The 14,111-nt window shown below is 35.8% G+C and overlaps 3 protein-coding genes across 3 annotated transcripts; 1 reads left to right on the top strand and 2 right to left on the bottom strand.

Annotated features, from left to right (window-relative positions):
• Window positions 1-1,363: 1,363 nt before the first annotated feature.
• On the top strand, window positions 1,364-7,037 carry LOC140873584 (eukaryotic translation initiation factor-like). The gene is made up of 9 exons (XM_073276766.1): window positions 1,364-1,685; window positions 2,315-2,386; window positions 2,831-2,926; window positions 3,026-3,247; window positions 4,177-4,268; window positions 4,622-4,709; window positions 4,843-5,193; window positions 5,315-5,557; window positions 5,641-7,037. The coding sequence occupies exons 1-9, from the start codon at window positions 1,521-1,523 to the stop codon at window positions 6,688-6,690; spliced, it is 2,379 nt and encodes a 792-aa protein (XP_073132867.1). The 5' UTR covers window positions 1,364-1,520; the 3' UTR covers window positions 6,691-7,037.
• Window positions 7,038-7,899: 862 nt separating this feature from the next.
• LOC140873586 (F-box protein SKIP1-like) lies at window positions 7,900-10,367 on the bottom strand. The gene is made up of 2 exons (XM_073276768.1): window positions 9,784-10,367; window positions 7,900-8,713 (listed from the first exon to the last, which is right to left on the bottom strand). Exons 1-2 carry the CDS (start codon window positions 10,125-10,127, stop codon window positions 8,140-8,142), a joined length of 918 nt encoding a protein of 305 aa, XP_073132869.1. The 5' UTR covers window positions 10,128-10,367; the 3' UTR covers window positions 7,900-8,139.
• A 1,754-nt stretch (window positions 10,368-12,121) lies between these two features.
• On the bottom strand, window positions 12,122-12,719 carry LOC140873590 (UPF0057 membrane protein At4g30660-like). Its single transcript, XM_073276772.1, has 2 exons — window positions 12,577-12,719; window positions 12,122-12,484 (listed from the first exon to the last, which is right to left on the bottom strand). The coding sequence occupies exons 1-2, from the start codon at window positions 12,664-12,666 to the stop codon at window positions 12,356-12,358; spliced, it is 219 nt and encodes a 72-aa protein (XP_073132873.1). The 5' UTR covers window positions 12,667-12,719; the 3' UTR covers window positions 12,122-12,355.
• Window positions 12,720-14,111: the final 1,392 nt, after the last annotated feature.

Raw genomic sequence — 14,111 nt, 5'->3', positions numbered from 1 at the left:
TTTGGTGTGCATTGAATAAATTCGGGCTGATCTATTAACTTACAAGTTACACAATTAACATACCGAACATGATAAACCATTTGCGACAGAACTCTCTCAAAAAATATTTTTAGTGGATATCGAAATCATGATCATTAATCAAACGCTCTTTACTACACCAATTCAAACATCTCAATCAATTTGGTTGTTTTTGCTTAGCTACAAGTTTCATTTCATTGTTCCTTTTTTGGACTGCCCCCAATTCAAGCTTAGGATTTTGTTAAATTGCTTATTCAGCGGTAATTTATATAGAGATGAAAATATTACTGTTTCACATATATGGTCTAAATTCAGAAAAATTCACTGCTATTTATGAGTAGTAATCCGAAGGTACATCGAACGATTACAAATAAATTTGGGTCATTGATGTTGGCACACGAGCACCACTCGTATGCCAAATTCACATGTTTTCGATTACGTCTAACCAAAAGAGTTGAATTATAACACTTTAATTGTTTGACGACTCTTTAACAAAATTGCACTGGTGTATATTTTAGAGTGAATGAAATGTAAGATTTTTCCCTGAGTAGATATTCAAATTGATGGAATAAGTGAGCGTTCGAGGTCAAGAGTCGATTCCTCTTATCAACACCTTCTTGGACTAGTCTATGCACATGACTTGATTTGTTCGGTTTACATGACTAGCATAGTTCGCAGGATATCGCGTTAATCCGTGGGTTTACACAATGCACACCTAGACGTAGTGGCCGCGGGTTCTTACGTCATAAACGAAATGTAAAGTTTTTTTCCAATAAAAGTTTGTCAAGATGTAAATTTTTTTTATGACGTTGGAATCGCAGTTGCTACCTTTGGGTTTGCACTAGGTAAATCCCCGAACTAATGCTATAACATGCAAACTGAGGAATCGAACACTTTACCATTGGCTAAATGCGGTACTATTTAACCAATTTAGACATCTTTTTGAGACGCATGTCGCTAGTATCTTCATTATTAGAATGATCACATTAAACAACGGATATTTTTTTTTTTGAAAGATAGAAATAAATATAATTAAATTAAGGTCGAAACAGGCCGTGCTTATAAATTATTTAAAATTAAATTTATTAGACTATTATAAATGTAATTATTGTCTTATTTTATAAAAAAAATTATTAGACTATTTTAAAAAATATTTAAAGTATTATAAAAATTTAACATATATCCAATAATATTTTTTGAGGGTATATATCCAATATATTATCTCTAAATTAAAGATTATAATTTACATTACATAATAAATAAATAAATCGTGAAAATAAGGGTTTTTCTCTATATATAACACAGCATCATCCTAATCTAACTTCTTCTTCCTCTCCTTCTCACCAGTAGAGAGAGGAAACCCTAATTCTCTCTCTTATCCATCTCTCTCTCTATCTTGCCTGTTTTCATACAGGAGATAGATCAGAATTCTTGCGAGAAAGCTTGTGGTTGTTTGGACGGTGGAAATTTTCTTTGTTTATTTATCTGTTGGATTTGGAGTTATGCAGTCTGATCAGTCGGTGTTGAGCTTGAGACCAGGTGGTGGCAGTCGCGGCGGAAGCAGAGTATTCGGACCGCGCTTAGATTCATCAACGGCGGCCAATTCTGATCTCCCGTTGCTGCGTCCTCATGGTGGTACCCCTGCAACTTCACTCCCTCTCTTCAAGGTTGGATTTTTTTTATTCAGATCCAGCGTTTTTTTGTTTGTTTTCCTTCTGAATCTCTCTTCCGAGAATCGCTGATATTTTTATTTGTTTTTTTACCGAGCATTGATGTATTCCGCTGCTTCTTTTTGGTGTTTATGTTCATCGTCGGGCCAGTGGCATAGACTTGTATTCTGTGAGTTTTAATATTGTGCAGTCCATGAAGAAATCATTCGATGTGCGTGCTTTAGTTTCCATGGGATTGAGTCGCGCTATAGGTAAAACAAAAAAACATACGTTTGGATAGTTAAGTGAAGGATTAAAGTTTTGTTTGTAGAAAGTAAAGATCTTTACATGGATTATCCTATTTAACAATCATGGGAGATGACTCGGATGGAATTGGGGTCGATTTCTCATTCTTGACACTTGATAGTGCAGATAAAATTCGTGTTTTATGTGAATGTGACAAAATTCTAGTTTATTGGAACCTCGTGAAAAGGAATACACGATCAATAACTTTTTGTCGAATATATGCCTTCGTTCTGCTCAAATAGATTCCCAATATCTTGATCCTTTTTGATCTGTAATTAATTTTACCAGTAACTGTTTACCGGTTATATGCAAGTGTTCAAACTCTATTTAAATTTTAATAGACAGGAGACTCTCAATTTGATGGCCGTGAACGGATCCAATATACGAAAGACCAGCTACTGCATTTAAGGGAGGTAAGGTTTATTTATGATCTCCTCACATGTGATGCCGCCGTTTATGTGCATGGCAGTATACATTTTTCTGGATTTCTTTTGCATAATTCTGGTATGAGCATTACTTTGGAATCAGCTCGATCGGTTATGTAACCACTTTTCTTGTACGCATGTATATCAATTAGTTTTACGGGTTTGGTGGGCCATTCGAATCTTTTTTTACGGGTGAAAAGTTGAAAACTGCAAAGTTTGTGGCGTTTACTTTAAAAGCTTTAACAATCATTAAATACGGACTGACATTTTTTTTAGTAATCACTTTAAGTGTAGCCAGTAGCTTAATCATTTGTTGATATGCTTTAATGATACCTTTTGAACCGTTATTTACTAGCTGGCTGCTGCTGATATCTTGCTCCAGCCATGACATGTATCTTAATATTTTTCACGTGTTTCGTTGCTTTTATGTAGGTCATAATCATTCCAGAGGATATTCTGAAAGTCAAACAAGAAGTTGATTCTGAATTTTTTGGTGCAGATCCAAGTTGGATTCGAGGAGAAAATAATGTAATTGAGTTTGTCCTTCTTTGGGCTTAATTTGAGTTTGTTTAATTCCCATTTTTTTATGGTTTTGATGATAATTGATAGAAATTGCCCTCTTTGCAGCTCCCGAATCAGGCTCCAAACCGATATTCTGAGACAGACAATCGTGACTGGCGTAATCGTTCTGCACAATTTTCGTTGCCTACTGATGAGAGATCCTGGGAGGCAATGAAAGAGAAAGACTTTGGCAGCAATTTTGACCCGAGGCAACAAGGTGTGAACCAATATAAGCAAGAGCAGCTGAACTCGCAGTTTTCAAAAGCACAAATATCTTCCAACCAAGGGGTAGCGTATTTTCATTAAAATTGCACCATTATATATTCTCGGCTGTTTCTGGACCCTTTTTAAATTTGGTTGCCAAATATGCTTTAGTATTTGTGCATTAGCAAACCAGATAAGAGTGCGAACTAGCTAATCAATAATTATTCGGGTTTCTATGTTTATTTACGTTCTCTCTGTTGTGTCATTCTGTGCTATTTGTCATGTCTATCATGTTCCTCTTCTGCTAGTTTGTGCTGGAGATGGATATGAAGTATTATTACATATATATACTTTCTTAAGAATATGATAATAAGGTTTATGATATGCTGTAATGCATGGTGTTCTCGTATATTTTTTCTATTTTAGTTCATCTGAACCATGCTATCAGAGAAAGCGATACTTGATAGTTGATATTCACCTGAATATTTGATGTACAACATTTTTGTCACTTCCATTGTAAATGTGCTTGTTCACATGTGGGAAATAATTTTAGACTGCCCTCGCATGAATGTAGACCAACTGAAAGCAATTACCTGCACCGTCTTTGGGTTCTTTAAGCTTTTTTGAGTACTATTGGCTAAATTGCTATATAAAGGCGTAGTTATCTTTTCTCTTTTATTTTTACACTTCGTTCTTGTCACACATGTCAGTGTGGTAATCTTTAAAGTATTGCACTTGTTCAGAAGTTCAACTTATGATATTATTCTAAGGGCCGTTCCTTTTAGCAAACAATTTAAATCTCTCTGTTGATGTTGTTTCTCTATTACTTGCTGGTCTACATAAAGTTTCAAGCATGTGATTATGTCTGCTGGAAATGTTATTTAAGGCATTTCTGCTGATCTTAGTTATGTTGGAGGGTGTGTAAGCAGTCATATATGGCATGTGATTATGACCACCATGCAGTCTGTTGCTTCAAAACATTTTCTTTATTTCATGTATGGCTTGTGAAACAGGTTGCACCTGCTCTTACCAAGGCTGATGTACCATGGTCTGCTAAAAGGGGGAACCTTTCTGAAAAGGAGCGTGTTTTAAAAACAGTGAAGGGGTAATTAATCTCCATTTTTCACCTGTCGCGTGTAATGCATATAGAATACCTAGATGTTTTAACTTCCTACCTACCATAATTTTTCTGATTGTAGTAACTCAGGTTCTCAAACGTTAACCAATATGCTTACTCTGATGTGACCTTTGCACTTGTTGCTATTGACATCAGGTTCCTTCAAAATTTTTGTGCAACATGTAAAATAATGAAATGGCAAAAAGTTTGTCATTTATTTGTTTACTTGCTGACACGATCTTTGTATATTTTCCAACAGATGTCCACCATAAATTCTTTTTTTTTTATGACATTGACCTTGTTATATTAATAATTATTGCTGATCCTCGTATATTATGCAGCATCCTGAATAAACTGACCCCTGAGAAATTTGATCTTCTGAAGGATCAATTGATTGACTCTGGGATTACTTCAGCTGATATTTTGAAGGTACTGTTTTGATATTAGTATTAGACTCTGTTTTTACGTACTTCTAATTTGCTGGTATGGTTTCTTCTTATCATTATGTCTATTTTTGTGCCTTTTCATGTAAGCTTCTGTTGTATTTCCTTCTTACTTTTAGGGAGTTATCTCCTTGATATTTGACAAAGCAGTGCTGGAGCCAACATTTTGCCCTATGTATGCGTTGCTGTGTTCAAATCTAAATGAAAAGCTCCCTCCATTTCCATCGGATGAGCCCGGTGGGAAAGAAATTACTTTTAAGCGGGTTCTCTTGAACAACTGCCAGGAGGCATTTGAAGGTGCTGAAAATTTGAGGGAAGAGCTTGCGCAGATGACTGCGCCTGAGCAAGAATCGGAACGAAGAGATAAAGAGAGGTTACTCAAACTGCGCACACTTGGAAACATCCGTCTAATTGGAGAACTTCTGAAGCAGAAGATGGTCCCTGAGAAAATAGTTCACCACATTGTTCAGGTTCGATCTCACACATTATCTATCTATTTATCTGCATGTAGGTCTATCAGTCTAATGAGTTTGTCTATCCGTCTTTTATTATTTACAAGCTGGTGTGATAGCATGAGATTTTCTTGAGCAGGAACTACTGGGGCATGATACCAAGAGCTGTCCCGCCGAGGAGAATGTCGAGGCCATATGTCAGTTCTTCAACACCATTGGTAAACATCTCAGTGACAACCAAAAATCAAAGCGCATCAATGATGTATATTTCAATCGCTTGAAGGATTTGTCGACAAATTCTCAGCTTGCCTCAAGACTGAGATTCATGGTTCGTGATGTCCTAGATCTGCGTGCCAATAATTGGGTTCCACGCCGAGAAGAGGTGAGTGTGACTGTTTTTACTGCCACTTTTCGTACTGTTCTCCTTCCTAATTTCTTTTCTGGTTTATTCTTTCGACATACCAGGTGAAAGCCAAAAAAATTACTGAGATCCATTCAGAGGCTGAGAAAAATCTGGGGCTACGTCCAGGTGCTACTGCTAGTATTAGAAATAGTCGAGCTGTTGCTTCTGGTGATTCAGGGAGTATTTCTCCCACTGGATTCCCAATGAATCGCCCTGGTTCCGGTGGTATGATGCCTGGGATGCCTGGAAGGAAGATGCCTGGGATGCCAGGACTAGAAAATGGAAACTGGGAAGTTCCTAGGTCTCGATCTATCCCAAGAGGTGATGGCTCAACCATTCAGGCTGCTGGGCGTGTTCAGCCGCCAATTGGGAAATCCCCTTCAGTGAACCAGCAACTTTTACCTCAAGGTACTGGAGGTTTCACAGGTACCAAAACTAGTGCCCTCTTGCAGGGGAGTGGTGCATCTCCCACTCGCCCATCTAGCTATGGAGTACATTATGGTATGGACCCTGGATCTCACGCGACTGCGCCATACAAAATGGCTCCTACTGCTCCATCTGTGACGCCAGTTACAGGCAAACCTGTGGCTCCATCTGCCAAATCAAAAGATGCGCTGAAGAAGGAAACAGTTTCTCTTCTGGAGGAATACTTTAGTATCGGACATTTGGACGAAGCACTTCAATGTGTACAAGAATTGAAATCGCCTTCTTATCATCCAGAAGTCGTCGAATTAGCCATCTCCCTTGGTTTGGAGAAAAACCCACCTTGCGTGGAGCCTGTCTCCAAACTTTTGGAGTACCTGTATGCAAAAAATGTTCTTAGTGCGACGGATATCATTGGTGGATGCCTTCTCTATGCTACTTTGCTGGATGATCTAGCCATCGATTTACCAAAAGCACCAGCTAATTTTGGGGAGATTATCGGAAAACTTGTTATAGCAGGAGGATTAGACTTTAAGGTCGTGAAGGAGATTCTGACAAAGGCGAGTGATGATTTTCTCCAAAAAGTCGTATTCAATGCTATAATAAAGATTGTCAAATCCGACCCTTCTGGCAATGAGCTGTTGGATTCGCAGTTCTCGGATGTTGCAGCCTGCGAGAGCTTATTTTAGAGCTCACTCGGTTGCTGGAGACTATTTACACCTTGAGGTTTTCTCACCTCCAGTATGTGCTATTGACACATTATTTGTTGAGCAATAAGTTGGAGGTGGAGCTATGAGAAACTGTATATTTAATTTTTCTTTTTGTTCAAGAGGCCATAATAGTGAAAGAAATTAGAACCTGTAAAAAGATTTTTGGTTGTTGAAAGTGGCAGATCCCAGGCCATGGTTGCTTGAGACTGATTTGTCCTTTAGTACCCCAGTTGTTTTGTATTTGATTAGTTTTAAATTTTGGTGACTTGTTACATTTGTGGATCATGACATGCTACTATGAACAATTTTATATAGAATCTGATGCTACCATTTAATTGATTCTTCTAAAATTTTCAAGTTCTGGAATCCTATCGTTTTGATTGCCATGTTTGTGGTAGGGGTCTACTTATATATACTTTTTTACGAGTATCAAATTCGCAACAAGTTCTAGCAAATTTTTTAGGAAGAAAATTTATGAGTCTCCATAAACTTGCAACCAGAAGATAGAGAACCCAGAATATTTGCTAGAACTTGATATGATTGTTAGATGAACATATATCATTTTCGGGAAGATAATGTAGTTCTTCAACTTCGATAGATTCTAAAACCGACAAATTACAAAACGACTTCGTGAAGATCATAAAATCATAAATTCGACACTTCGTGAATTAAGACTATGAAGGCTATATGTTGAAGTCCTTACAGGATGATCGATAAAATTTTATTGCAGTAGTTTTTAAGCTCTTCAGCATCATGATGGTATCATTCTAATGAAGTGAGACTCGTTATTGTAAAACCTATTTAGTGCAAGTGAACTGATGTAAAGATTACTCGATATCATAAATTATTGATCGATTAGATATCATAATGCTCTTTAGTACCAATAAACTGACTTGTATGCATGTATATCTTGTAGAATGCCAACAAAAGAAGAGAGGAGTGTGAGATTAAACTTTAAACATTTACAAAAATTCTTATTTTCCATAATTTTCCATAAATTAATAAATTAAGGTGATGTTTGAGCATTTGCTTGATAAAGTTCATCCATGAAATGAAATTGAAAAAATGGAGCTCGAATCAATTCATAATTCAGCTTTGGCAGGATTAAAATTTCGAGCTCGAACTCAAATTAAAAAATAATAGTGGTACAAAAAGAAGTAATCACAGTAGAAAATGAATATTTACAAGGTTATTTCACTAGGAAAACAGATGAGGTTAAGTTGATTACACAAATCACACTAACTAAACAAACAACATTCAACAGAAGCTGAGGTACAAATGGAATTATATTAAAATTTTTAACATACATTCATTATCGGAGATTCGGAATAAACCACCCCTGAGTTGTCATGTCCCGGTCATGTGACTAGTTGCGCCAGCAGCTCGGCAGTAACACAATTGTTATCCTTCCATACTTTCACCGTCGGATCAAATTCTGAACACATCTGTTTGAAATCGCTCATCATACAAATTCCAATGCCCATATCTTTCAGCATGAACAGTGGTCCTTGGGATATAGAAGTTGGGCTTCTTGAGATGTTTCAAGTTCTTCAGATTAGATGTCAGATTTACAATATCGCGAATAGTCACATTTGCACATCCAGATAGATCAATATATTCCAGATTTGCACACCCTTCAGCAATCAAAGCAAGGCCTCTGGCTGTCAACTTTGAGAAGCGAAGTTCAAGATGCAAAAGATGAGGCATATATTTTGAGATGGCAGCAGCTTCTGCATCTCCATCTTGCGGGCAGGCATTCAGATAGTCTTTTGGGACTATTCCCATATGCTGGGAAGGGTCCAGCCAATTCATTGAATTCCGCCTTAGAACTTTTATATCGGAACAACGTGATCCTATTGTAGCCAGAGACTTGTGAGATATTTCATGGCAATAGCTGAAATCCAGTTCCTTGATCTTGGGGCATCCAGATGCTATTTCAGCCACAGTTTCATCTGTGACATGAGGACAGCTCCTGATAGAAAGGACTTCAAGATTCGGGCACCTGGAAAAGATTCAAGGACAAACAAGAATTTGATAAACCGTTCAGTGTATCTTTTGGTATTTTTACTTAAGCCACAACTGAGAGCTTTCAACCACCAAGATTAGTAATACTTCCCTGTGTATCTTGCTTGGAGATGCTCTAAGATTTAGTGAAACCGTGAACATAGAAGAAGAAAAACGTTACAAATTGAGAAAATCACCCAGCATCAACACTCACTCGTCACAAGAAAGCGTGCTTCTAGCTTACTTTGAATCATAAAACTAAGAGCAAGTTGGCAAAAAAGCAACAATTCGTTAATCATTACAGTGAAAAGACACAAGTAATCTAAAAGGACTAAATGTCTTCATTTGCTTGTAATAAACATTGGTTATACTTAAAATTCAACTCAACGAAGCCTCGTCATCGCATAATTACAACATTACAACGATGTTCCAAGGTAAAAGTGGATTTAAAAGGAAGAAAGAAATTATAAATCATAAAGTTGCAGGGTGCTGCTACAGCCGAGAAGCTATCACGAAAGACAAAGATGATGCATACTTTATAAGCCTTCTGATTACCATACATGTTTAAATCGCAATACTTTTAAATCGAAACAAAAACTTCCCGATGAACCATTCCAATTGGGCCTCCAGCCATCAACTCCTTTCTTATCTTGGACAATGTGAGCTATTGCAGCACAACATGTGATGCTATGCATCATAACTCATGCTAGGTTTTCTATCTATCAGCGTAGATCTTCCATTCAACAATTTAATGGGCTGGATGGCGCAGGTTACACTTTTATTGCAATTTTGACTTTTTGCAAGTTCGTGCGATACAAAGCAATCAATATGAAAACTGAAATTCTGAAAATTACATCCAGAAAGTCGACAAAAGGTACATAAACATCCATCAACAAAGAAAACAACGATTTTGCTGAAACTCAAATTAATCAGCTTTCAATCATCCTCAGTTCAAATATACACCAAACAGAATATTTACCAACAACTGAATCTAAAAAAGGAAAAAAAAAATAAAAATTATGCAGATAATCCATCCGTTTAAGATGACAAAGAAATACATGTGAATACCTTTCAGCAACCAAAGACAGAGAACGAGCAGAGCAATGGCTGAGGCGAATTTCTGTAAGGGAGCCTCCGCTCCAAACAACGACGGATCGGAGCATATTATCGATCCTTCGCTCAAATTCTGGAGTCCAGAACCGAGGCAAATCAGTGGCGGAATCGAAGTGAGCATCGAGATTGAGAACGGAGTTGAGGCACGGATCTTTGCAGACTAGATGCCAGGGCTTGCAGACTCGCATCACCCCTCGCCATCGGTCTTGGAGAGAGAGTCTGGAGAGGATGTTGAAGAGGCACTCCTCCGTTAACTCCGCCCAATCAGCGGCGGCTTCTCCTCCTTTCTCGCCGTCCATCGGTGAAACCTTCTCGTCGCAATGATCACCTTCGATGTATTATCCAACGTGTAGTTTTTTTTTTATTTATTATTATTTTTTAAAAAAATGTATATGTATATATCACTCCATCTATCTATCCATGGGGTAAGCATGGTTATTGTACATAAATTTTAATAGTATGTGATTAATTTATATTTAAAATGTAAAGGTTTTATTGTTATTATTTTTTGAATTGAAATTCAAAGGTATTAAATGATTTGTAAAGAAGAAATTGAATAGGAAAATTATGGAAAATGAAAGTAGTAAAATTTGGTACCTTGTTGGTGTAACTCACAAAAGATGCAAAATAATGTTTTGACTTTTGATATAGATTTTAGAACGTCCGAAATACTTCTTTTCTTGTATTTTTTCATGAAAATCAAAATTTAATATCCTTTTTTCCTTACTTAATACACATTTTAATATAATAAAACTTTATAAAGATATTTCTTATTTTTGACCTTATTTAATTTAATGAAGCTTTTAATAGAATAAATAAATTATAAAGTAGTTAAAGATATTAATTTAAATAAAATAAATCCGTAAAAGAGTAAGAAAACTAAGATTACTATGAAAACTAGATTATAATTGTGACGGATGGAAAAAAATAGCCTAAATGAGTGGGTTGTGAGAGTAGGAAAGATAATATTAATGAAAACTAAACTATATAATTGGAAGAGTAACCTAATCTAAATCTAAATGACTAAATGTGTGAAACGGAAGGAGTAATATTTATCTTTCATAATATATATAATATCAAGTTCAGTAAAATAATTTTAATTCGCCAAATTATCCACAAAATTTATCAAATATGGGATAATAATTTGAGCAACAAATAGTATATAAAAATTTGTGTGCTCGCTAGCAACCTCTGATGTACTAGATGCTTACAAATTACAAGTGACAAGACAATTCATTTTTGTTATGTTTGTTGGTTTTCAAACCTCGTTCCAAACTTAAGATCAAATGAACGATAAGTTACACTTGATGAACAAGTTGAGTGTCAAATACACCAGTGATAGGAGAGATAAATGCAAGAATCCCAGCCAGAATTCATGAAGTCTGCATCTCAACAATGAAGCATGAGTGTGCATTGAATTCAGACGGCGCGCGCCTTTTAAGCACGCCTTCAATATAGCAAGGGTGCATCCAAGGTGAATCAACATTATTACTCATCTATCTTCTGTTAGAACATTTATTGGATTCCTAGATATTACATACAGTTCATGGCACCACCCCACCTTCAATAAGGCTCATAGCATTGCCTTGCACCTATGCTTACTCTCCATGGTTATATACCTTATGACATCCAGTCGTAACTTTGCTGAATAAGGCGAAGATTGAAAACAACAGGACAACAACACAAGCATCATATTTTGATGTCACAAAATGAATCTCCCTTAGCAGATTAGTCGTAACTTTGAAGAAGGCGTCGATTGAAAACAACAGGACAACAACACAAGCATCATATTTTGATGTCACAAAATGAATCTCCCTTAGCAGCAAATCTAATCGGACGTCGCAATGCTTGTTTATATAAGCTTTTGGAAAAAGGCTTTCGTTTTTTTGGAAACATGAAGTAACATATCCACATTATCCTACAAGAATTCCCAAAAATGCATATGGTGGTATAGCTTCAACTCAAGTTTTCAGTTAGCTGCAGGGATTACAGACTGCTCATGCATAAGCAACAGATAAAACTTTGAGGATGAAAAGAAAAGGCTGGGAGAAAATACTCAAACCATGATCAAAAAAGTAAAATTTACCTATTTATTGATATCCTGAATTGAACACGGAAAAACATAAAAATTTTCAAACAGAAAAAGCACACCAAAGGAGACGGTGTCACAGATATTTACAAGTGAAACGGATCTTTTCGATCCATATATGAAATAAAGCAATACTTTTTCATGGTTCAGTAATTAAAAGGTTTCAAGGGAGTTTTTGTAAATCAAAATTATAAGCAAAAGATAAAAACTTCAAAGGATTCGAGGGAAACTGAGAGAAAACACTGAAACAGTAAGTAAAAAAAACAAATCCATCAATTCATTATCATGAATTGAACATGAAAAAGGCGTCGCAAATGTCGAACAGATGACGCGCAACACCAAAATCCACAATTATTCCGAGAAAGCACAATCCTTTCCAAACCACAAATTCCAACGATAAATAACACGGCAATACACAAATATCACGAACAACAAGTACTAAGCGAGCTGCTCATACTGGTCACTGCGGAACCTCTCGGGATCGACGCAAAGAATCGCGTAGAGCGCGTAAATTATCCCGGGAATGTACCCTAAAATGGTCAGAACCAAGCAAATCAAGAACTCCACCTGCTCAAAACAAGGATATTTCATCAGTAAAAGCAAAAAATTGGATCAACAGGCTTCATTTCGCGGAACGAATCGAAGGGCCGATAACTTACAGTGCAGCATCCATATCGGAGGCAAACGCCGAGCGGAGGGAGAAGGATCGCGAACAGGATTTCGCAAAGGGTGGCGCAAGGCGACGACATTTTCTCGAGTGCTCAAGTTTCTTGATTCGCCCAAAGGAGATACAGATCTTACAGCGAAGCTGATGGAAGGTGGTGTTTTAATACTTTTGGATAAATTTAATACATCTATTACTCCTCCGTGTCGCGGATCAAATTATTTGGTGATACGGCGCATAGGCGAGTTGGTAAGACCTGAGATGAGGTGGGAAGAAATTTCCCAGTTTTGCGGGTTCGATCCTCGTGTGGAGCATATTTTTTGCTGAAATATTGTGGGGTATGCTCTGGGGATTGGGTCATGTGCTCCCTCTTTCAGGTCCCTGCGGCTCGTGCACATCCCTCGATTTACCCTCCGCATGGGCCAATGAGCCTCTGACTCATATGAAATGGGATCCCCTTTAGAGTCAACCTTTTTTAGAAATTATTTGGTGATACAGATTTGGCTTCAATAAAATTTATAAAAAAATATTATTTTTTATGTTAAAATTTATTTTTTATTATAAATATGTATCGAATTAATTGGTTTTCAAATAAATTTTGGGAAAATTGTTTGGATTTTTTTTGGCTCCGATATATTTGTCTTTAGCGATTTTATTCATTTATAAAATTAATACAATGTTGATATGTATACTGTCACATCAACGTTTTAAATAAAAAAAAAAGCTAAAATTACCAAATATATATATAAAAAAGTACATTACTAAAATCGAAATTTGATAACACATATAAAATGACAAAATTACAAGATGAAAAGAAGGAAAAAAAATGAAAGTTTTAATTCACCGTTAAGTTGTTAACTATCTCATCTAAAATAAGAATTGCTTGTAATTTACTATTTTTTTAAAAAAATACTAACTTATTTTTTATTTAATAAATATTAATTTTGGTAGAAAATGCCTTGTTATATGTTAGTCGTTAGATTTTTATTTGCATAAACTTTCAGATTTTTATTATGAACGGTTCATTTGAAATTTAATATGTGTTTTGTGTTTCTATAGAAAAATTAAAGTTTAAAAGAAGGCTAAACACAAAATATATTTTAATGGTCATTTTTGGAACTTGAGGCTATTTTTAAAAATTAACTAATTTTTAAGCTAAAATTCATTATGGTAGTTTAATGAAAGCCTTTTAAAAAAATTTATATTTAAAAATAATAATTTAAGTTTGCTAAAAAAAATTAATTTAAGTTGCATTTGAATTGATTAATTTTATTGGGATTTCAAATCCATACAAATCCACTTAAAATAAATTGAAAATATCAAATATTTTTTTAATTCATTGTACGATCAAACACATCAAAACATAAATTCTTTTTTTAAAAAAAAAAAATTAGTTCAACATCCTCAAATATTTTCTAGAAACCAATCAATCATAGTTCATGGCATAAATTATTAAAGTAGGTTGGCCCAAGAATTTAGGCAACACGTGGATTCGTCTGCCAACGGCCTCGTGTTTCATTTGGATCAAGG

This window comes from Henckelia pumila, unplaced genomic scaffold, assembly GCF_033568475.1.
Source record: "Henckelia pumila isolate YLH828 unplaced genomic scaffold, ASM3356847v2 CTG_674:::fragment_3, whole genome shotgun sequence".
NCBI classification, from domain to species: domain Eukaryota; kingdom Viridiplantae; phylum Streptophyta; class Magnoliopsida; order Lamiales; family Gesneriaceae; genus Henckelia; species Henckelia pumila.
This window is presented reverse-complemented; position numbering and strand designations above follow the sequence as displayed.